A 25,430-nucleotide genomic window follows, 5' to 3' on the forward strand; every position below is an offset into this window, starting at 1 on the left:
ACCCATTGTTCTTCTAATTGGCTTGTTCAGTTCAGGATCTAACAATGTTATATAAATGCTTTAGATTGAAGCTACTGGAAATCAATGCTGGAGTTGATGGATTCATGGTGTTTGATCTGGATCTGATTGAGCCAATGACGAAGGTAATTTAACACATATATTATGTATTCTGCATGATATTGATTCTGAACAAAATACGTGTATGTGCACAGTCTCAGTTATTGCAGTTGCTAGAATTGCTGTTTGCAAAGATTAATTAATGTCACACATTTTACTTAACTTAGAAACTGAATAGTCAGCTTTGCTAAGTAATAGGCTCTTGAGTCAGCATATTGTGGGATCAGTTCCCACTCTAGGACTTGAGCACATCATTACTGTCTTTTGAAAAAATGTTAAAACTTTAGCGCTGTCTACCAACACAGGCAGACATTAAAGAATCTGTTGGCATTGAGGAGTTCTCTCTGCACTCCTAACCAACATGTTTCCCCAACCATTGTTTTCTGTGGGATCACACTGTGCACAAATTGGCTGTTGCATTCACCTATACAAAAGAAATGACATGTCAAATGAAAATGAAATGAAATGAAAATGGCTTATTGTCACAAGTAGGCTTCAAATGAAGTTACTGTGAAAAGCCCCTAGTTGCCTCATTCCGGCGCCTGTTCGGGGAGGCTGGTACGGGAATTGAACCGTGCTGCTGGCCTGCCTTGGTCTGCTTTAAAAGCGAGCGATTTATCCCTGTGCTAAACCAGCCCCTAATGCAAATGATGAGTGCTTTAGCATGTCCCAAATTGCTACATGATAAAGTGCTCTAATGAAAATTATTTGTTAAAGTAATTTCAAATTTTGAACAATTTTTATTCTAACCTAGCGAATGTACTATTAATCACTGACCGGCCAGCTTGGCTGGCAAATGGAACATTTAAAAAAAAAATTTAGAGTATCCAATTATTTATTTTTTCCAACTAAGGGACAATTTAGCGTGGCCAGTTCACCTACCCTGCACATCTTTGGGTTGTGGGTGTGAGACCCACGCAGACACGGGGGGAAATGTGCAAACTCCATACGGACAGTGACCCGGGGCTGGGATCGAACTCGGGGACTCAGCACTGTGAGGCAGCAGTGCTAACCACTGCGCCACTGTGTCACCCCAACAAAAGGTACTGTAGAGGAGAGGTAACCCTCCCAATAGGGGCTGGGACTATTCCCACCGGGCTCCAGATGTTCATGACAACCTTTGCCTTCAGAGCCAAAGTGGCCCTGTCTTGACAATCAACAAGGAACCTGATATTGATCCTCTTAAAACGTGGTTCCATCAAACTGTATTTAAGCTTTCTGGACTTAAGTAAATCAGATCTGAGAGAGAGTGAGCATTTCTTATTAGGCAAATTGTTATAAGAATCTTGAGCATGTGATAGGTTTCTGCAGGTGTCGGGACATCTAATGAGCCTTGGCTCTGTGGTCGCGCTTTTACCTCTGAATCCAGATTATAAACCCAAGTCCCACTCCAAAGACTTGAGCCCAAAATCCAGGCTGACAATCCAGTGCAATATGAAGGAAATGTTGAGATGCTGTCTTCAGGATAAGACATTAAATTGCCTGCCCTCCCAGGTAGTGGATGGAAATGATCCCATGACACTATTCATAAAGACTTGGAGAGTTCTTCCAGGGTTCCAGGCCCTACTCAAGCAGATCTGGTCAATATCTCGTTGAGATCAATGAGATAATGCAGTATGGAAATTGGCTGATGTATTTCCTATGTCACAATGGTGAATACACCTTACTGGCTGTAATGTGCTTTGGCACATCCTGGGGAAATGAATGGTACTGAATAAATGCAAATTCTTTCTCAGTTAAAATTCTGAAAGTTCCCTCTTTTAGCTGGTTGTGTGAAATGGGTTTGTGTAATATCAAGCAAGCTCCTGGTGGGGTTTGTCCGATTTACCTGCAGTTGCAGATGAATTCTCAGCCTCAGGTAGTCTCAGCCACAGGATGGCTATTCAAAGCAGGGGTGTCCAGGAGGAATGAGCTACATGTGTATCATAAGCCTTGGAAATCCGGTTCTTAAAGCCCAGGTAACTCAGTCCGTTTTGTGCCTTTGTCCACTTAGTCACTGGTTTTTCCTCTTTGGAAATAGTGCTATTTGTTGGATGAATTTCGTGATTCAATTCATTGACATTTATGTTGTTGGCTTTTTAAATCTCAGTTATTCCTGGAGCATACAAAGGGTCCCAATCAGCTGCATATCCTACGGGAAGATGTGGATGTGACTCCCAGTGATCTGCTGACTATGCCTTCCGTAAGTATGCTCAGCTCATGGCTGATTTGGGTAAAGAAATTGTAAGAATTTGTTTACTCAGCAAGTACTATTCCATTGTAATAGATAAATATCGGAGAGTAAAATTGAGAATGCTGGTTATGGGCAATTAAGGAATTAACAAGGTTTTCTGGTGCAGTTAAAGTAAGTGTGAAATTGATGTGTGTAAAACCAAATCATTGTATCTTACACTATGTAAAAAGCGATCCTAGTATCATCTACTAAATCAATATAATATTTAAACATTTTTTTTTTTAAATTTAGATTTGCCAATTATTTTTTCCAATTAAGGGGCAATTTAGCATGGCCAATCCACCTACTCTGCACATTTTTGGGTTGTGGGGGCGAAACCCATGCAGACACGGGGAGAACGTGCAAACTCCACACGGACAGTGACCCAGAGCCGGGATCGAACCTGGGACCTCAGCGCCGTGAGGCGGTTGTGCTAACCACTAGGCCACCGTGCTGCCCTTATAATATTTAAACATAATAAAAACAGGAATGAGCAGGTCTGGCAACATTGGTGGAGACAGAAACAGCCTTAATGGGCGGGATCTACATGTCACGATGCGCCCGTAAAACAAGCGCGGTGCAACACAACCAGTAGATGCCGAGAGATCCCACTTCCGGGATCTACCCGGCTCACCACGCCTCGCAAGATCTAACGCGATCTCACGAGACGTCGCGATATGAATCTCGCCCATTGTGCGCAGGATTTGCAGAATAGCTGGCTGTCTCATTCTAATATGTATTCCCGCGATCTAACCAAGGCATGGAATCTAACCCCTTTGCCTTGGAGACCTTGGGCAAGCGCCGTTCAGTGCTGGCCTCCACAAACAGAGGGTCTCCCAGGGGATTGGAGGCCCCCAGGTGCATGCCCTCTGGGCAGGATGGTACCCTGGTACTCCTAGTGCCACCTGGACACTCTGGCACTGCCAGCCTGGCACCTGGTAGTGCCACCTGGCAGGGTGCCAAGCTGGCATTTCTTATGTGGCGGTGATCAGGCCGTGGGTGCCGTGCCTAAAAACGGCACCCCGAACTCTCGCTGCACTGAGGAGGTCCAGCAAGCGGAGCTCCTCAGTGATGAGAATGGGGCTAAGTGGGTCTCATTGGGGAGTTCCCCACTGAGGCCCCGAATCCACCAGCAAGGGTAATAGACAGCGTGGTGTTTCTCAGCACTCCGAGTGGTGGGAAACACCCGGCTAATCTCGCGCTACGGGACTCTGTCCCCATTCAGGTAGATCGCACCCAACATTTCACATCCACTTGGCATTCTCAGGTTAAAAGCTTTAAGCTCTGAAGAAAAGTCATATTGGACTTGAAACATTGGGTAGGATTCTCTGTTTCCGAGACTAGGTGCTGATGCCAGGACTGGATGGCGAGAGTTTTACCGCCCCGAAAGTGACGATGGTCTGGGAACGATTCAGGATATCCTTAAATATAAGCAGTCCACTCCCCACACATTCTCATTCCAGCCAAGAAGATGCCACCCCGAAGAGTGGCACCGAGGTTTACTAATGCCGAGCTTGAGACACTGTTGGATGCCGTGGAGGAGAGTTGGTACAACCTGTTACCCGGTGTGGGAAGGAGGCTGCTACCCACGGATGTCAACTGGGCCTTGGTGGAGGTGGCAGAACCCATGAACGCTGTGGGCAAGGACCGGCCAGCAGTGCCGGAAGAAGCTGCACAACCTCTGGGCAGCCGGGGGGGGGGGGGGGGGGAATCCTCCAGGCCAGCCAGGATTTCCACCTACCAACATGCCGCAGGCACTAACCTCCGTCCCCACTCTCTTAGTACCTTCCCTCACCTAGAGAGCGATTGAATCCCACCCGCCTACAGTCCGCGTGCACTCCACCCGGCACCACCTGCCAACACCTATGAAACCCGCCACGGTCTGGACACAGGCCACGTGCCGTGGACCCAGTGCGCTGCCCGCGTATGAATGTCTCACACAGTGCATTATCTATCCCCCCAGGAGAAGGCAGCCCACAACCGCCGGGAACAGGAGAAGGCTGAAGGGCGCCTGCCAGACCTGCGGCCCCTCGCCGTGGCAGAACAGAGGGCGTTGGACCTGGTCGGAGAGCGGGCAGTTGCCAAGGTGGAGGTCGGCATCGGATTTCCAAGTAAGCCCGCAATGAATAGCGATGGACCATGTGGCAACCCCACCCCTCCCCAACCAACACCCAACACCCGTGGGCCAACCAAGCGTCTTGTCTTTTGTTTTGCAGGGTCACCTGGCGATGAGACGGGTCCATCTGGGGTCCACAACCCCAGCCGCAACCTCGCGACTCATCCGCGACGCGGCAGGATCTGCTGGTGACCTGCACCCTCAGCCATAACCTCGTGACACCCCGGAGCATCTGTCCGGAGACGACACCGACATTTCGGCACTGCTGTCACCTACACCCTCTACCATCCCGGAGACACTCGCCTCTGTTGGGCATTTTAATGTAGTGGCTCCTGAGGTACGATCAGGTGCGCAACACACGTGTGCAGCAGGTGGAAGTAAGATCCCCCAAGGGGCAGGCGGACAGCGGAAGGACGGCCCGACCCCAGGGACGAGTTGCCGTCCATAAGAGTCTCGGGCGTCTGGAAAGGGTGGTCCCATCAATATTGGAGATGCAGGTGCAGAGCCAGGGACTACATGAGGGGTTGTCAGCAACCATCCAGGGCCTGCAGGTGCAGTTGGAGGAGTCCAACTGCCTTCAGGGGCAGTAGGTGGTGCCGACCAAGCATGCCACCCAGGCCAACACCGCACAAGTGACATCCGTGGTGGAGGCCTTGGGTGAGGCGGTATCGGCTATGGATCAGGATGCCCAAAGGCCTGGGGCACGATGTTATGGTGGTTGCCAAGGCACAGGAAAGGGCAGCCATGACACAGGCAACCACCTACCAGGACTACATGGACATTGCTGTGGCACTCCAGAGCTTGTCCCAATCACAACGGCCATGGTTGCGGACATCACGAGCACTGACCTGGCGCTGAATGACCTGAGCCGGACACAGACGGACCTGGCCTGATCCCGGAGTCATGATGTGGAGATGCCGGCGTTGGACTGAGGTGAGCACAGTAAGAAGTCTTACAACACCAGGTTAAAGTCCAACAGGTTTGATTCAAACACGAGCTTTCGGAGCTCAGGATTCACCTGAGGAAGGAGCTGCGCTCCGAAAGCTCGTGTTTGAATCAAACCTGTTGGACTTTAACCTGGTGTTGTAAGACTTCTTACTGTGATCCTGGAGTGATATGGCACAGTCCCCGTGTGACCTGGCCCAGTCCATGTGCTTCATGGCCACGAGCATGGAGACCCTTGTCGAGTCAATAGTCTCCAGGTTTGGCTCCGGCCGTGCCCCAGTCCCAAGGAGCAGCCCGGGGTCATTGGGCAACTCCCGCAGGGGAGGCATTGGAACACCTCAGTGCCTCTGAACCCCCCCCCCCCCACCTGTCCCTGGCGTATTCGCTGGGCAGCGGGCAGAACAAGGTGGCAGTACACCACCTTTGACATCCGGTAGACTGGATGGCCCATTCGGGACTGGTCGCTCCAGAGGACGGTCACCAAAGGGGACCCAGATCACAGGGCGGCGATCGCAGCAGGCCGCCTCTACGTCTGATGTACCGCCTGGGCACCCACCTAGATGGAGCTTTAGGGCAGGTAAGGCTAGAAAGTTAGACACCAGTTAAGTTGGCATGAGTGCCAGACAGAACTCAATATGGGGAAGAGGGCTAACGTCCTTGCCTTTGCTTCTGTAATCACCCGCCGGAGAATCCTGCTTGGCTAGCGATCAGCAGCACCACCCAGAGCTGCAGACTGGCTCGCTGACCTTTCAGAATTTCTCCACCTGGAGAAGGTCAAATACACCATCCGATGGTTGGAAGATAGCTTCCACAAAGCGTGGGGGCCATTCCTCTGCCTGTTCCAAGACCTGTTCAAAGTCAACAACTGATAGAACCGGGGGGGGGGGGGGGGGGGGGGGGGGGGGGGGGGGTATGGAGGATGGCAATAGGGAGGGAGGAAACCGGAGGAAACACCAAGGGTGAACCCAGATAGAAACCGGCGCAGGGATCAGTGGGCCCAACACAAAAGCCACAGAGCCCGTGGGCAGCACAAATGGATAGCACTGTGGCTTCACAGCGCCAGGGTCCCAGGTTCGATTCCACGCTGGGTCACTGTCTGTGCGGAGTCTGCATGTTCTCCCCGTATCTGCGTTGGTTTCCTCTGGGTGCTCCGGTTTCCTCCCACAGTTCAAAGATGAGCAGGTTAGGTGGATTGGCCATGCTAAATTGCCCTTAGTGACCAAAAAGGTTAGGAGGGGGTATTGGGTTACGGGGATAGGGTGGAAGTGAGGGTGTAAGTGGGTCGGTGCAGACTCGATGGGTCGAATAGCCTCCTTCTGCACTTAATGTTCTATCTATGTAACAAGAAAAGACAAACACCAAACAAACCACCTACGGTGAAAGAAAGGGCCTTAAGTAAGACCCAGAAAAAGCAGAAGAGGGCTGGCAAAGGGGAGAAGGGGGATAGGGGCTGGCGGAGGGCACCACAAAGATACAACACGTAAACTGTTACTGTCTCATCCATTTTCATTTTTTTGTGTGTACAGTGTAAAAATGCAAACTTTAATAAAAGTATATATGTTTACTAGGTTGTGATAGGGGCTAGGGCACAATACCTGTAAAAACCACAATAAACACCTGTTCACCAACGTTCCGACCTGCCTCGTGCTCTGTCAGAAGGGAGTGAGGGATGGGCTGTGCTGGGTGTGCAGGGTATGCCAAGTGGGGGTGGGTCTGAGGCTGCTGGTGTGGGGACGGGCGTTGGAGGGGGACACGGGGTAGGGCCCCCAGGGCGGCCAAAGGCCACCCTGGTGTCACCCCCTGAGGCGGCAGGAGATGGGGCTAAATATGCGGGCGCCATGTGACGGGGCCTACCCGAAGCATGACTCACCACGGCACACAACCCCGGTACCCAACCCCACCCCATCCCCGCCACCCAGGGGTTCAATGGGACTGTGAGATGGAATGGCCAGCTGCACGCAGTGATCGCCAGGGAGCACCAGAGCTCATCGCAGAGCAGGTCGTCATCAACCTCCATCCCATTGACCGGACCCTAAGATACTGCTAATCCAGGGCCAGCACCCTGTGAGTAGGAAGCACGGAGGGGGGTGCAGGTGCAGGGGCCTCTGACTCAGGCACCGTTCCAGCCAGCAGGGGTACCAGTGGCTTTGTGGACCTTGTCCTGTGCTCTCCTATGGGGTCTATTGTGGGCGTCTTCCTTAGGTGAGCCAGATGATGCCCTGCCAGCAGGGTGGCGCCCGAGTGGGGGGGGTTGGGGTGGGCGGAGGGGCGCGGCCGGTGACACCCTGAGCAATCATAATGGTGGGTGGTCAGTGGGGTGTGCAGCCAGATTGGCTACCTTGCAAGCCATGGCAAAATGGTCTGTTCTTGGACACGCCAGTCCTGGGGGACACCCTGACCCCATGGCTCATTCCCTAATCGCCCCCTTACTACTCCCCCTGGCCGACTCCCCCCTAGCCAGCGGCACAACTGTCAGCCCACTGTTCCGTCTTTGGAAACATGTCTTATCTTCTCTCTCTCCCTCAGCAGCCTGTTTCCCGAATTTAAATACCACAAGTGAACCTCGCTGTCGGTACTTCCACCTGCCAGACGCAGTGCATCGCAGGAGACATGGAGAATACTGCACCGGGCCCGTTAATGTTATACCAACGGCCTTTACAGTATAATTTGCATGCCCACACTGCTGTGTGGAGTGGAACATATTTACGCTGCTGTCGAGGCTGGAGCATGACATTCTGTTGCGCGCCTGGGGCCGGCCTCGATTTTCAGCTGACATGCGATTCTCTGCCTAATCGCGATTCGTGACTCCTGCATCGTTGGACGGAGAATCCCGCTCATTAACTCTGTTGCTGTCTCCACAGACGCAATGCTGCCAGACCTGCTGAGTTTATCCTGCATTTTCTGTTTTGAACTCAGATATCCAACATCCGCAGTATTGTACTTTTATCATAATATTTAAACATTACTTTTTAGATGTTCCTAAAAAGTAGAAAGGCAAAACGTTTTTTCCAATGATAATTTATTTTAAAATTTAAAAAAAGGAAATTAACATGACTCATCAAATGTAATTGTTCTGATACTTGCCGTCATCCCAGGTGTTTTTGAGGAGGTCTGCCACCCAGAATGCTCGGAGAACTCCCTGCTTTGCATCAAAGAGTGCCATGGAACGTTCTCCTCTTGTGTGCGTGGGTTTCGTCTGGGTGATCCGGTTTCCTCCTGCAAGTCCCGAAAGACGTGCTGTTAGGTGAATTGGACATTCTGAATTCTCCCTCGGTGTACCCAAACAGGCACCAGAGTGTGGCGACTAGGGGCTTTTCACAGTAGCTTCATTGCAGTGTTAATGTAAGCTTACTTGTGACACTAATAAATTTAGAGTATCCAATTATTTTTTTTTCAGTTAAGGGGCAATTTAGCGTGGCCTATTCACCTACCCAGCACATCTTTGGGTCATGGGGGTGAGACCCAAGCAGACAGGGGGAGAATGTGCAAACTCCACACGGATAGTGACTCAGAGCCGAGGAATCGAACTTGGGACCTCGGCGTGATTATTATTATTAACATACCCTTAGATCACAGAACTGGCAGATGGGACTTCAATTTAACGTTCACCCAGATAGTGGAGCACATGCTCAATACAGCCACTGGAGATTACATACTCAAGTCCTGGAGTGTAGATTGAAACGACAATCTTGTAACTCAGAGCGAAGTGTGTAACCACTGAGCCAAATAGGCACTGAGTTTGAACCCCATTTCCAGTGGGGCAAATGCACACCAAGGTAATACCCATAATGTTTGCACTTATCCACATGATTCTCAGTCAATTAGATCACCCACTTACCTGATATAAGGAATAGAAATAGCTCATTGGTGATGTGAAGAGTGCTCTTCCAAGTTTGGGGTTAGAATGAAACGTCTGTGCCCAATAGAAAGAACTTAATTCTGTAAGTTATCTTCTTGTGCCTCAAACTGAGAATATTTGATACTTTCACTGAAGCACAAAAGACACTAATGATATTGTCATTTAAAAAATTGAACTGTAAATGCATAATTATTTGTGTCTCGAGGCATACTGTCATGGAGGCCTAGTGGCTCAGTGGGTAGCATCCCTAACTCTGAGGGAGAAACTCCAGGTTTAAATCGGATTTCAGGACTTGTTGGCCAAAGAGGAAGTGTTCGTGACAAGGTTCAAACAAGTTGATAGTCAGCCAGTTAATCTTTCCAATCCTCCCCCACTATTCCTCATAGAGAATGAATATGTGTAAAGATGTGAAATAGAGGCGTGCTATAATTAATCTTATTCTTTCAATACGTAGGGTGGGGTTACCCTGCATGGACTAAAATACAACATTGGAGTTGGTATTCTTTTCATAGAAGCATGGCTAAGAGGTAAGGACAGTTGCAGAACATGTTTTTTAATGATCAATTTCAAGTTAGAAATTTGAATGGTTAACTCCTTATACTTGATGTGTGTTTGGTCCAACAAATGGAAAATGAACAAAATGCCCACCCTATCCCTCTTTAATCTAATCTGATAGAAAGCTGTGGATAAAGCTGAAGCCACTAGTAATACAGTGACCACCTCCCAGCTAGAAAGATAAATCCCTCCGAATTGTCTGCCAGCTCTCAATCTGCTGTTTGGAAAGTAGGTTTATCAGTTATCTGTTAAGCCACTGGATGGGGCTCCCTGCTATGATGACAAACTGCAGGTTTGGAGGGAATAGAAGGCAATGGTAAACTTAGCTGGACCTATAATGCACAACTCATAAACTGGAATAGGTGTCACTAGCAACTTGACACAACAAACTCCCCTGCACAAAATGGATTGCATAGCAAGCTGTAACTCCAATGGTTAGGAGAAATGAAAGGGAGATCATGTTTGCCAAATTTATTGGAGTTCCCTGAGGAAATAACAAACAATGGGGACAAAGGGGAATGTCTGGTTGTGTTGTACTTAGATTTCCAAAAAGCGTTTCACAAGGTGCCACATCACAGGTTACTACACAAAATAAGAGCTCATGGTGGTGGTGGTGAGGGAGAAAGAGTAGATGGGCAGCACGGTAGCATTGTGGATAGCACAATCGCTTCACAGCTTCAGGGTCCCAGGTTCGATTCCTGCTTGGGTCACTGTCTGTGCGGAGTCTGCACATCCTCCCCGTGTGTGCGTGGGTTTCCTCCGGGTGCTCCGGTTTCCGATGTGCAGGTTAGGTGGATTGGCCATGATAAATTGCCCTTAGTGTCCAAAATTGCCCTTAGTGTTGGGTGGGGTTACTGGGTTATGGGGATAGGGTGGAGGTGTCCTTGGGTAGGGTGCTCTTTCCAAGAGCCGGTGCAGACTCGATGGGCCGAATGGCCTCCTTATGCACTGTTAAATCTATGATAAATGCACATTTTCTGATTGGCAAGCACTGACTAGCAACCATAAGATCAATGTTGGGCCCACCTCAACTATTTACAGTTTATATCAATGATTTGGGTGAAGGGATTAAGTGTTGCTAAATTTGCTTATGATACAAAGATAGGTAGAAATGTAAGTTGCGAAGAGGACATATGGAATTTGCAACGGTACAGAGATACTTTCATTGAGTGGCAAATCAAATGGCAGATGGAGTAAAATGTGGAGAAAATGTGAAATTGTCCACTCTAGCAATAGAAAAGCAGCATTTTAATTAACTGGAGAGAAATTATAGGACTCTTGAGTACAGAGGGCTCAGGGTGTCCTGAAACGTGATTCACAGAAGTCAATATCCAGGTACAGCAAATGATTAGAAAGGCAAATGGAATATTGTTGTTTATTGCAAGAGGGATGGAATGAAAAACTAGCAATGTTTTACCACAGTTGTATAGAAAGGCTCTAAATGCGTTTGAAGAATTTCAAAGAAGTTTCACTCGACTGATACCTGGGGTTAGGGAGGGGTCTATCTTCTGAGGAAAGTTTGAGCATGTACCTATTGGAGTTGAGAAGATTGCGCGGGGAGGTGACCTTATTGAAACATCCTGAACAGCTATGTCAGGATGGATATCGAATAGATGTTTTTCCTGGTGGGAGAGACTAGAACCAGGGAAGACAGTTTAACAATAAGAGGTTCCCCCGTTTAAGACGTAAATGAGGAGAATCTTTTTCACCGAGGGTCGGGAGTCTTTGGAACACTCTTTCCCAGGGAGTAGATGAGGCAGGGTCAATGAATATTTTTAACGCAGAGATAGATCGGTTCTTGACTAACAAAAGAGTCAAAGGTTATTAGGTAGGCAGAATGTGGAGTTGAGACCACAATCAGATCGTCCACGATCTTGTTGAATGGCGGAGTAGGCTCGAGGGGCCGAGTGGCTGACTACTCCTTATCATAGAATTTACAGTGCAGAAGGAGACCATTTGGCCCATCGAGTCTGCACCGACCCTTGGAAAGAGAACCCTACTTAAGCCCATACCTCCACTCTATCCCCGTAACCCAGCAACCCCAACTAACCTTTTGGACACTAAAGGGCAATTTAGCATAGCCAATCCACCTAGCCTGCATATCTTTGGACGGTGAGTGGAAACTGGAGCACCCGGAGGAAACCCACGCAGACATGGGGAGAAAGTACAAACTCCACGCAGTCACCCCAGGCCGGAATTGATCCTGGGTCCCTGGAGCTGTGAGGCAGCAGTGCTAACCACAGTTTTTCTGCCAATAGTGGTAGTAACTTATAGCAGTTTATTGAAACAGATAGTCTGCCCCAAAAGGTGTGAGGTCGTGGATATCTGTGACAAAGTCAGATTCCACCCCAATTTGCACCCAGCCTTTGAAACGGATGGATTTTTGTGCAGGAACATCAATTTCTTGCACTAATTTTTTTCAAGCTCCGACATTACGGATAATTTACCTCTTTGAATAGAGATTTTTTTTTCCAAGTTGCAGGCTGTTTTTGTACACCCCTTACAATATTCACACATACCCCTGCTCCCCTGACGGTCACTAGTCATGTCTGAGCTCAATTGATCATTCATCGCCTAAAAACAAGGACTGTTAATCTGAATGGGGGGGGGGGGGGGGGGGGGGGGGGGGGCATCACTTGTGTGTCGATTAAGAGATATTTGTATTCTTGACACTTGATTTGCAAGCCAACCAGTGTGACTGTGACTGTGCCATTTTCTGTAAAAGATAACTGGTACTGTGTATAATTGGCAATGAAAGTGACGAACAGGGATGTGAATTTTTAATGCCAACATTGTAAATAGACTTAAAAAGAAAAAGAACAAAAGTTTGAATCACTATGGTAATATTTTTATAAGTTGCAGCAACTTTATTTTTATTCTAGGCCAAGGTCACTTTTGTTTTCGGGGTCAGGTGGAGGATTCGGCTACTGCAGAAATATCCCGATCACAGGTACACAGTGTTATCCTGTTTAGATTATAGTCACATTATTATTTATTTAGATACATAAACGGTGCCATTTTGCTGTTTGCTTCCTCAATATCAAGTAAATTACTGTAGGGTGCTTAAGTTTCCTTCCCTAAAGGACATTAGTGAACCAGATGAGTTTTTATGACAATGGCTTCAGGATCATCATTAGACTTTTAATTTCAGATTTAAAAAAAAGTGAATTCAAATTTCACCATTTTGACTTGGTGGGTTTTTTTTAAAGTTAGAGTACACAATTATTTTTTTTCCCATTTCGGGTGGCAAATCCACCTATCCAGCACATCTTTAGGTTGTGGGAGTGAAACCCACGCAGACACGGTAAGAATGTGCAAACTCCACACGGACAGTGACCCAGGGCCGAGATTTGAACCCGGGTCCTCAGCGCCGTAGTCCCAGTGCTAACCATTGCCCTGCCATGGTGGGATTTGAGCAAGTGTCCACACACAGAGCATTACCCTGGGGCTCTGAGTTACTAATCAAGTGACTGGATCCGTGCACTGCAAGCTCCCCCTGCTGTTATCCTTGGCACTCCCAATGCTGCTTTCGGTATGAAGGGATAGGCTGCTGCTAATTGTTGATTCAAGGCGTTTGAAGGTCTCAACAACCTCCAGTGGGAGGTTGTAGCTGATGGAAGGCATAGTCCTGGTCCATATCTCTTCCTAATGCCAATCGTCAGTTAAACTGCTTGCAGGCCTCAGCGAGCCAATCTACAACTTCATTACGGGATGTCAGCATGGCATTATCAGCAAAGCATGGACTAGGTCATTGTGCACTTTGAACAATTTGCCATCAGCTTTGGCATGCAGGTAGGCACCCTCATTTGAGTTGCTAAAAGCATACAATAGCAACGTGGAGCAGCAAAGAGAGTTTGCGCCAGTACATGGCCCTGCTTTACCCCACTTCTGGTCTTGATAAGCTCCAATAATGCTCCAATGTAATTAACGAAACTGTGCCCATCCTGGTGGCAAGAAATGAAACCCAAAAGTCCAGACAGGCAGCTTATTTTCCACAGCAGTTTAACAAATCTGCTTCTGCTGACAAGGCTGAAGGCCGTGGCGAGGTCGATCTAGGCAATGTTAGAGAGGTCTTCTCTGTGGCACTTCTCCTGTACCAGCTGAAGTGAGAAAATTTTGTCACCATGCCAACTCTGAAGCTGCACTGAAATTCAGGGGAGATACAAGATACCATGGTCTGCATTTTGGTCAGAACAAGCGAGCGAAGAGCAAGCAAGCAAAAAATCTTCCACAGAACCACTTCAGTGCAGGAAGGGGCCATTCGGCCTATCAAATCTGCACCGACCCTCTGAAAGTGCACCCTACCTAAGCCCACTCTCCCGCCCTATCCCCATAACCCTACCCAACCTGCACATCTTTGGACACTAAGGGGCAATTAGCATGGCCAATCCACCTACACTGCACATCTTTGGGTTGTGGGGGCGAAAACCACGCAATCCTGTACATTTCTGAGCTTCGAATATACATCCAATTTTATCTTGAAAGTTGCAATGGATTGTGCCTAGTTCATTCCCCGGGACAAAGACTTCCATCTATCAACCCTCCGCATGAAGAATTTTCTCTAAACTTGTCTTCAGTCCCTGTTATAGGTGGAGTTCCGGTGGGGGCATGGGTCTTGGTCAGGTGCTCTTTTGGAGGATCGATGCAGATCCGATGGGCCAAATGGCCTTCTTCTGCACTGTTGAGATTCTCTACGGTGTAGGTAGTCCCTTAGTGCTGTTAGACTCAGTACAGTGCAGAAGGAGTTCATTCGGCCCATCGAGTCTGCACCGACCCTCTGAAAGAGCACTCTACCTAGACCCACTCTCCAGCCAAACCTCCATAATCCCATTTAACCTGAACATCCCTGGACACTAAGGGCAAATTCTTTTGATCACAGCCAATCCACCTAACCTGCACATCTTTGGACTGTGGGGGGAAATCGGAGCACCCGGAGGAAATCCATTCAGTCACAGGGAGAAATTGCAAATTCCACACAAAGAGTGACCCAAGGCCGGATTTGAACCTGGGTCCTTGGCGCCAGCAGGCAACAGTGCTAACCATTGTTTCAGTGCAAAAGTCAAAATTAACTTGTTGACCCTACTGAAGAAATTATGTGCAGCTGCCGGCGTTGGACTGGGGTGAGCACAGTTAGAAGTCTTACACCAGGTTAAAGTCCAACAGGTTTGTTTCGAATCACTATGCTCCAAAAGCGAGTGATTCGAAACAAACCTGTTGGACTTTAACCTGGTGTTGTGAGACTTCTTACTCCACTAAAGAAAGATTTAAGAAGAAAGACTGGGAGCCATTGAAAAACAAACAAGAACCTCGGAAGAATGTTCATCTTAACCGTCTGGACCTTTCCCATCAAAGACAATAGGACATCCCACCTTCAAGTCTTCCTTCACCCCCTCTACCAGACTGGCCACATTTAACTTATGTAACAAACCCAGTCATGAGTCACCCATACTCCCAGGTACCTAAACCTAGTCCTGGCCAGCCAAAATTGAAACCTCTCCAAGATCAGCTCCGTTTCCCAGAGTGATCACCGTAAAAACCTCACTCTTGCCCACTTTCCATCTATATGCTGAGAAGGAACCAAACTTCCTAAGCACCTCCATTATCTTCCTCACATTAGAGAGAGGATCCGTGACATACAGCACAAATTGTCCACATTCAGGGACGCCCTATGCTCCCTATCTCCCCCCTCTATACCCCGCCAAGAGTCCAAAGACCAAAGTGCGATGGCCAATGGTTCAATTGTCAAAGCAAACAGTAAAGGGGAAAGTGGATGTCCCTGCTTTGTACCCCTATATAATCGAAAATACCCCAAACTCAATGCATTGGTCTGAACGCTCGCAATGAGGGCTTTGTACAAAAGCCTAACCCACTAAATGAATTTAGGCCCAAAGCCAAACCACCCCAATACCTCAAATAGGATTCTGAACTCCACCTGGTTGAACGCTTTTTCCACGCCAATGGAGAAGAATACCTCTAGATCGACCCCGAAGCAGGCAACAGTGCCTCATTTAGAAGCCTCCTGCCGGCCCTGAACAAAACCCCTCTGATCTTCAGAAATTACCCCCGGCTGATGAGCCAATGAGCGGCTGACCTCCCCCCCCCCCCCCCCCCCCCCTCCTTCCCGGGTACTTATAAAACAAAACTCGCAAACGGCAAAGCTGGCTCACCGCCTTCCCCATCAACACTAACTCAAACTCCATATGTGGCTTCTTCCTCTCTGCTAGCAGCTGTGCCATTGGGGCTGCAGAGTACTGACGGTCCACTTCAAGGATAGAATCCATCTACCTTGCCTCTCCGCCCTTCCAGACGTATTTTTATGAGCCTTAAACAAAATTATCTACCCTCCCCTCCGCCCGATGGCCGCCTTCAGTGCTTCCCAGAACGTGGAAGGTGAGTCCTCCTCATTCTTTTTAAAATCCACGTCATTTCCAATAGCAGAAGCAACCCTCTCAGGAAACCCCTCGTTTGCGAGCAACATCGTATCCAACCTCCATGCAGCCCGTCTCCAACCACATATCCACATAGTGTGAGGCGAGATCGCATTTTATAATCGCCAGGTACCCTGCCCCCACAACTTTTAAGGAGCAACGGCTTCCACACTACAAAGAAATCAATAATGGGATCAGATCCGACGCACGTGTGAAAAGAAGGTGCCAGGCTGCTGTGCCAAGTTGCTCATCTCAGTGATCAGGCCCGGGGGTACCCTGCCCTTAAGAGGTAGGATGAGGGGGTTCAAGGATCCCCTAAGAGGTGAGTTAGGACCTGGGAGGTGGGGGTTCCAGAGGCCGTTGTGCATTGCCCGAAGGGGGTCAAGACATTGGTGAGCTCAGCTTGTCAGTGCAGTGAGTGAGGTAAGCGGGGCATTCCCACCAAGGTCAAAAAAACGCCAGAGTCCATTCTCGGCACTGCAGGCGGCCATAACAGGACTCTGTTTTTTGCATGTTAAATCGCACCCAATATGTAAGGAAAATAGGTACAAGCCATACATAGACATTGGGGGCGCACGAGAAGACAGATTGTGACAGAAACAATGAGAAGATTAATTTGTGTGTGAAGATGCATGATACACAGTGTGAAAAACAAAAAAGGAATTTAATTAGCAGTGTCGAAGATTACTTATTTTTATCTCTGAGTGATGTCACAGGAGATCAGAGCATTCTGTTGCATGGTTATAACACGATGATTCCCAAACTATTTTCCAAAGTGAACCCATTTTAACAGAGATGCCAACAAAAATAAAACAGCAATAAAGCTACATAGTAACATTCAGTAAAATTATACCAAATGTAATTATTGGCGTGTATATTATAGATCAACATATAATAAAATATGAAAATGTACTTTTTTAATATGAATTTAGAGTATCCAATTTTTTTTTCCCAATGAAGGGTCAATTTAGCCTGGCCAATCAACCAACCCTGCACAAAGGGCAACACGGTGGCGCAAGTAGTTAGCACTGTTGCCTCATGATGCCAAGGTCCCGGCTCTGGGTCACTGTCCTTGTGGAATTTGCACATTCTCCCCGTGCTTGTGTGATTTCGCCCACACAACCCAACAATGTGCAGGCTAGGTGGATTGGCTATGCTAAATTGCCCCTTAATTGGAAAAAATGAATTGAATACTCTACATTTAAAAAAAAACAAACAAACCACCCTGCACATCTTTGGGTTGTAGGGGTGAGACCCATGCAAACATGGGGAGAATGTACAAACTCCACACGGACAGTGACCTGGGGCCGGGATCGAACCCGGATCCTCAGCGCCGTAGGCAGCTGAGCTAACGATTGTGGCACCATGCCGCCTGAAAATGTATTTTAAAGTACTTTGTTAAAATGTTATTGTATGTACGCATGTGCATTCAGCTAAGCTCCTTGAATTGCTCATGTACAGAAGACGCAGTGACATCCCTCTTCCCCAATATACAGTTGTGATGAATGGAGGAATTGTTATGTATTTTATTTTATATTTGTGTCAGTCTATTAAAAACCCTGGTTGAAAATACATACAGTCTGTTTAGTGAAATTGTAATTAAAGGTTTGTAAAAGTGAGTTAATGATTAATTCTAACCATTTACTTGTTTACTTATAGACGGCTAATGGAATAGGGATTTGATTGCTGGAGATTCCCTCAGGGTGTAGATTATTTAGAGGGAGTGATGTTTAGTCCTAGTTCAGCAGGTCATAGAACATCTTAGTGGGATACAGAGTAGTTAATGGGAGAAACAAGGTCCGTCTGTAGTTTTGCAGTCTGCTAGAAGTTTTTAAGTTGAATAGTAGTTTGCCATATTATTTGGGTCTGACAAGACAGAGGGATTTTCAGATTGTTCCTGAAAGGGTCTTTCTCTTCAAAGGTCTGCACAGATAAGCAAGTAACCTGTTTTATTAGCTTTATTTATAAGTGGCATTTGAACTATATTGGGTTACTTGATTGGAATACAGGGACTGTATACTGCTTTTAATCTCAGTTCTCATCATTGATAATGCTTTCCAAAAACTATTTTTTATTTCTGACACATTAGAGCTGTGGAGTTAGATTTGCTATTTCACAGGATCTATCATAGTTGAAATAATAATCACCGAATCAATGGAAGTCAGCCCTTCACCTCAGCCATACGTATACTGATTTTACTCAATTCCCCAGCAGAGTTCCAGTTTCCCAAGCAGCAACAAAGAGGGTTAACTAATTATTGACACTGTTTGAGAGGCAGAATAGTACCATGTAGAATACACGTATGCTGAAACTGCATTGTACAGCAGTGTATCTTCCAACTCACTGTGACGCAGTGTTGTAATGACAGAAGTGTATTTATCAGTTCTGGGTAGAGCCAATTAAAACTGGGGATTGTGTGAAAAGTTTCACTTGATTTTCTCAAAAGATAGCAAGTTTAATCGTAACCAATTCTTAATAAGTAAGGCTGGGATTCTGCTGCTTGTGAAGGGGTGATAGTACAGTAGATAAAGTCCTCAGTGGAAGGATAGGAACTATATAAATTTTACTCATGACTATACTGTAAAATGTACTGTGGTCGTTTTAGAATCAAGTTTATAGGCCGCAGAGGTTCAGACATACAAAGAGCTTTTAAAAGTTGTTAACATTACAGGCTGCGATGTTACACCGCCCATTTGTCCGCGCAAATGGCCGATTGACGTCACATGATCAGTCTCTTAAAGTGCCCCTGTTCCACTGCAAGGCAACTAATGAGGAACCACTTAGGAATACACAACACGTACCTTCTCAATATTTCCCTTAAACATGTATCATAGATTTGGCAGTGGATTCGCCTTGGAGTAAAATTGGAGGATGATAACAGAACTGTCACCAGAAGCCTTGTCCAAAAGCTTGTAAAGGAATTGGACACTGAACTAGAGGACGTTTTGCACTGCTGCACTGACAGGTAAGAAATGCAGAAGAACAAGCGTCCGCCCATTCAAAAAGGTTAGTGTGATGCTTTTTCAACAAATGGTAGGCTGACGGTTCGCATTTCTTCCACACATGATGTGACCCTTCCTGAGCTACATCCAGAAATAGTGACTGCACAGCTGGAAGGTGCTTCTCGGGAGAAAGCCAGGAACATACCCAAATCTTACGTATTTTTCTGAAACAGCCCCTGAATAATCACTCGTTACTATGTCAAGAGGCCAGGAGAAATGAATACTTCCAAACCCGATAGTTTGCTCCAAATTGAAATGATAATTCTTCAAATTGATTTGCCTGCACAGGCCCACTAAGGACACCAACTGGGCCACATCGCACCTTGCAAAGAGGTTTGGACACAATTGAGCTCTTCTGAATAGCAGACGACCTAGCATTAAGTAATCCTAGGGAAGCCCTTAAAGTTAATAATTTACAACAAATTGGAGCACAATGACTTCATCACCTTCAAAGTCAATGTTTATATTGTGCCTTTACATCTCTGGCATGTTTCTTAAAAATTAAAGCAATCCCTGGAACAGTCAATGTGACCTGCCTCTCTGAAAACAAATTATGACCACGTTTCTTTTGAACCAGAAAGGCCGTGACTGGACTTCTTTGGCACTGACTACAATGGACAACAATATGTAGTTTGGGTGCAATTCAATCTTTTCAAGAGGGAACATCAGGGTGTATTGGCAATTTCCTTCTCTCACTGCTTGCACCACATTGAATGCTTTCCTGTTTCTGGATTATCCTGGATACGTCTAAGTGATACGTCTCTGGAAAACATACTCACACAAAATGGAAAATTATTTTAACATAAGGGTATATGCTTTTCTTGTCAATTTTGATTCTGCATCAAAAGAAATGTTTGGGATATTATAGCGCAGTATTTCCTTTTTCCAGGTGCAAGCCGCTAGATACAACAGGTGACACCATCAGTGTAGCTCAGGAGGTTGTGCTCCCACCTGAATCAGGCTGTGGGTTCAACTCCCACATCCAACTGAACATAATCCAAATTGATATAAGCAGTGAAAGCTGAAGAGTGTTATATTTTTAGTGGTGCTGTTAGAACATAAGAACTAGAAGCAGGAGTAAGCAATTTAACCCCTCAAGCCTGCTCCACCATTCAGTATGATCGAGGCTGATCTGATCTCTCAACCTCAACTCCACTTTCCTGCTCGTTCTCTATAACCCTGCAATCCATTAGTAATTAAAAATCTGTCTGTCAACTCAAATTTACTCCTGGCATCCACTGCACTTTGGGGTAGTTAATTCCACAGATTCATGACCTTTTGAGAGAAGTAATTTCTCATCTTTTTAAATCTGCAACCCCTTATCCTAAAGCTATGACCTCTTGTTCTAGATTACCCAAGAGGAAAGATCTGCTCTTATGCAGCGCCGGCCCTAGGGTTGCTGGCGCCCCGGGCAAGCTGAACTTCGGCGCCCTTGGGGAGGGGGGGCGGGGCCTGGGAAGGGGGGGGGCTGGGCGGGGCCTGGGCCTGGGGGGGGGGCCTTGGCCTGGGGGGGCGGACCCGAGGGGGGGGGGGGCGGACCCGAGGGGAGGGCGGGGCGGACCCGAGGGGAGGGCGGGGGGGGGGGCGGACCCGAGGGGAGGGCGGGGGGGCGGACCCGAGGGGGGGGGGGTGGACCCGAGGGGGGGGGCGGACCGGGGGGGGGGGGCCGCCCTGGGGGAGGGGGGCCGCCCTGGGGGAGGGGGGGGCGCCCTGGGGGAGGGGTGCGGTACGTTTCAGCGCCGCCGCTTCAGCGCCAGGACATTTCAGCACCAGAAAAAAAAAAATCATACAGCAGGAAAAACAAGACCTTGGGGAACTGCCCCTCATAAGCATCCTTCAGAAGGAACATCCCAAGTACCCAGGGACAACACGATACTGGCCATATCATTGGACCTGCACCCCATCCAAATCCAAACCTCTCCCGTCCCAGCAGGGAAAATGTACTGTCCCCATTCATATTAAGAGGAAAAGGATAATCACTCCAGCCCCAGCCAGGGGGACCCCGGGAAACTAACCCGACCAACAGAGTGCACCATGATTAGAAATAACACCCTCAAGAGAGACGAAAAGAATGAAAGGAGCGGGATGCAGTCATAATAATAGTCCTTGGGGGGAGTGATAATTGATTATTGATTATTGAAACCGCATGAGCAGATGGTAAATTGTTTTCTAACCTACACCAGATGACATGTAGTTCAACGGAGGGTTTTTCAAAACTCTCACTGACAGTTTCAGCTTTTTCTCCCCTATGTTTAAAGAGCATGGGATTTTTATCCCCATGTTTAAAGAGAAGCAAATTTTAAAAGCTTCAGACATGACATTTAAGCAGACCTTGGGGGTGAGGCTTCTGTATCTGGGTTCTGCACACCACTTAGCACACAGTAATAAAACTCCAAAAAAAGGCCAAATAACTAAGTGTTATAACTAAGTATACCTGTGTCACCACCTTTGCACTGCAGCTTTTTGGCTCCCCTGTTAATCTCGTTGCGCTTGTAAAGTGACCTGTGAATGAATGAGCGCTGGCCAGCTGAAATTTTTGGCGCTGAAACGGCAGCGCTGAAATTTTTGACGCTGAAACATCCAGGCGCTGAAACGGCAGCGCTGAAACGTCGGCGCTGAACTGTCCCATTCCCCTGGGGGAGGGCGGCCACAGCGGGGGAGGGTGGCCACCGCGCATGCGCTGGTTGGCACCGGCCCAACTGCGCATGCGCGGGACCCGAGTCTGGCGCCCCCTAGCACATGGCGCCCCGGGCGACTGCCCGAGTTGCCGGTGCCTTGAGCCGGCCCTGCTCTTATGTCTTCTTTGTCAATCCCCTTTAGCACCTTACATGCCTTAACTGAATCGCCTTTCATTCTTCTAAACCTCGAGAGTATAGGCCTAATTTGTTCAATCTCTCTTTATAAGACAAACACCTCACCTCTGGAATCAATCCAGTGAACCTCCCCTGAACTGCTTCTGTTCATCAGCATTAGTGCCAGAGTGCACCCATCCAGAACCTCAGCCAAAATTCACAAATCTAGAGAACATTATCATTAAGCCTATTTGATGCCCAGTGCAATGGTAAAGGGCATATGCATGCAACGTACCCCTCTGGTACAGTTTGATAGTTGGGGCAGGGCATAGAATATTGGCCATTATATTTGGGCAATCAGAGGCTCTGCAATTACTGTGGCAAGGACCAAAACGAAGATAAGATTCTCAGTGCTTGTGCTTCCGGTTAATTCAGATGCAACATTGAAGTCAAGTAACCTATGAAGTAAATATAACTAAAGGGGAAACAATTACATTGGGTAGAACTGCTAACGTAACTATTTATTTTCTTTTTAATTTACTCCAAAACCATAAGCATAGCAAGTTAACTAGTAATCACTTTGTCTTCTTTCCCCAGCTGCAAACGGCGACTTACTACCGCTTCTGAAATATTCCTCGAAATTGTGCAAAAGCGAGATTTCCCAGAATTCCTCACCACATACCTGAACCTGGAACATGCATTTTTAAGTGCCAACTATTAATTACAGAGAACATGTACTCATAAAATATGGTAGTTATTCCAGCAAAGTTTGTGTATTCCAAAGAAAGGAGTGGTAACAAACAACAAATTTTACTAAGGACTTTAAAATAGATTTTTTTTTAAATCGCAGGATAAGCTCTACATGCCATGATGTGATATTGAACTTTTAAATGTGCAGAGTAAATCCTCAGAGCCTAGTGTCAGCTTAAGTTTGCAAGTTTATCCACTGATCATCCACCATTGCTGCAGGATTCACCAAGTGGTGCACAATCAAATCCTTTGCAAATGCAGCATTTTTAAAGTTTTAAAAGCAGGATATTGCACTACCTAGTTAGCTTTCACTTAACACATGAATAAACAAAGTAACCCAGTGAAAATGGCTTATGAATTATATACAACATGAATTTTTATGCTTTTTAAGGGATGGAGGTGCAAGAGATGTAGCATTTTGAGCAACCCCCATCCCAAGTCAGGGGACAACAGCTAGATGTTGAGTAAATCTCCAGTGCGTCAAATTCAACATCTGAAAAGCACTGTTGCTCAAACCTGAAGCACTGCATCAAAATGGAGTGTAGGGCATGGCAAGATGAACAGGGGACAAATTAATCTAGATTATCCTGCGAACTATTACTACATTAAGGGGGATTTAACTGAACATCAGAATAGTGGCAATAGTTGTACAGATTACCATAACTTCAATTAAATTCTGCCAATTAGCTTCAATTTGGCTAATTGTAAATAATCCTTAAGTAGTTTCAAAGGGTCAAAACAAGGAATAGGAGCAGTAGGTCATTCAATCTTATGCTGAATTGATGTATCAACTTCTCTTTCCCATCCTATACCCATATTCCTTGATTTACTTAGTACTCCAAATTCTATTGATCTCAATCTTGAATATACTCATCAACCTGAAGTCTTTTGCATCGAGATTCCAAAGATTCATATCCCTCCCAGTGAAGAAATTCCCCAATTCAGTCCTAAATATCTGGTCCCTAATCCCGAGGAAATGACCCTTAGCTCTTTATGCTCATTAGAGAGGAAGCTGGGCAGCATGGTGGCGCAGTGGATAGCACTGCTGCCTCATGACACCAGGGTCCTAGGTTTGATCCCGGCTCTGGGAGTTTGCACATTCTCCCCATGTTTGCGTGGGTTTCGCCAAAGATGTGCATGGTAGGTGGATTGGCTATACTAAATTGCCCCTTAATTGGAAAAAATGAATTGGGTACTCTAAAATTTAAAAAGAAAATAGAGAGGAAGCTGCCACTCAGCGTCTACCCTGCCACGTTGCTTTAAGAGTTTCATCACATTTCAATTAGATCACCTCTTGCATTCTTCTAAACTCCAGAGAATACTCATTCTCCCATAAACTATAAACAAAGGGTAACACTTCAAATGACCAGACTTTGAATCAAGAACAATGAATGAAATGAAATGAAAATCGCTTATTGTCACGAGTAGACTTCAATGAAGTTACTGTGAAAAGCCCCTAGTCGCCACATTCCGGCGCCTGTTCGGGGAGGCTGTTACGGGAATCGAACCGTGCTGCTGGCCTGCTTGGTCTGCTTTCAAAGCCAGCGATTCAACCCAGTGTGCTAAAGAACATAAAAGAGGCACCGCCATTCCTTTTAACAGCATTTACATTTTGAACAGCTATTTAGTTACACATCAGCTTTCCAGCATCTGCAACATAGTGTTTCAGGTATGAGCGATTTTAAAGGCGGATCAACACTACAGGGATTTATATTTTTTGTTAAACTGATTGATTGGTAAAGTAATGGTTGGAGTTAGGGACAGGATCCTGCTGGTACTGGTTGAAAGCTGTTGGGAAACCAATTTTGCTACCCAATAGAAATACTTGAGAAAGCAGATTAAAATCAACATGAAATGAAATGAAAATCGCTTATTGTCACAAGTAGGCTTCAATGAAGTTACTGTGAAAAGCCCCTAGTTGCCATATTCCGACGCCTGTTCGGGGAGGCTAAACCAGCCACTGCAATAAGAGTTTGCTTACAGCACAGCCAGTAGGGTCAGGAAACTGCTAGTAAAATCCTGCAGATTTAAGAAAGAATGCAGAAAATGCCATAAAAAACAGTAGATTTAATAGAATCCAAAAGGGAGAAGATAACCTTTTGGGTATGAACACGCGGTTAAAGCCTTAGATTTTGGCTTGGTCCTGAGCTCGAATGGGGTTCTGCTGTCCATCATCCTAAAGGACTTACTGAATTTATTAACAGAAGATAAACATTTTATCTTAAAAATAAAGTTTGAAATATTATTAAATTAGTTAATTCCTACTTTTTAAAGATGACAAGTTTGGCTGCAATTCATTTTCGCATTGTCACTGGATGCATTAAAGAAAACTTGCTCTATTCACTGCTATCCCTATCTCTTTTCACTAGTATCCATTCCAATCCTGTGCCGATTTCAGACTAATTGTTATTGCATTTATCTTTTTTTTTTAATTTAGAGTACCCAATTAATTTTTTCCAGTTAAAGATTTTTTCCAATTAAAGGGCAATATAGTGTGGCCAATCCACCTACCCTGCACAACGTTCAGTTGTGGGGGCAAATGGGAGAATGTGCAAACTCCACATGGACAGTGACCCAGAGCGGAGATCAAACCTGGGACCTCGATGCCTTGAGGCAGCAGAGCTAACCACTGCGCCACCGTGCTGTTATTGCAT

The 25,430-nt window shown here is 46.6% G+C and overlaps 1 protein-coding gene across 3 annotated transcripts in view; it reads left to right on the forward strand.

The window, feature by feature from the left end:
* mlsl (malate synthase-like) overlaps positions 1-25,115 on the forward strand; it is a 60,420-nt gene extending 35,305 nt beyond the window's left edge. For all 3 annotated transcript variants that reach the window (XM_038792481.1, XM_038792482.1, XM_038792483.1), the window contains exons 11-16: positions 65-143; positions 2,207-2,299; positions 9,704-9,776; positions 12,687-12,754; positions 19,067-19,197; positions 22,624-25,115. In XM_038792481.1, coding sequence (XP_038648409.1) covers positions 65-143; positions 2,207-2,299; positions 9,704-9,776; positions 12,687-12,754; positions 19,067-19,197; positions 22,624-22,747 — 568 coding nt within the window. In that variant the 3' untranslated portion in view covers positions 22,748-25,115. The remainder of the gene's footprint in view (positions 1-64; positions 144-2,206; positions 2,300-9,703; positions 9,777-12,686; positions 12,755-19,066; positions 19,198-22,623) is intronic.
* The last annotated feature ends 315 nt before the right edge of the window (positions 25,116-25,430 follow it).

This window comes from Scyliorhinus canicula, chromosome 3 (assembly GCF_902713615.1).
Source record: "Scyliorhinus canicula chromosome 3, sScyCan1.1, whole genome shotgun sequence".
Lineage (NCBI taxonomy): Eukaryota > Metazoa > Chordata > Chondrichthyes > Carcharhiniformes > Scyliorhinidae > Scyliorhinus > Scyliorhinus canicula.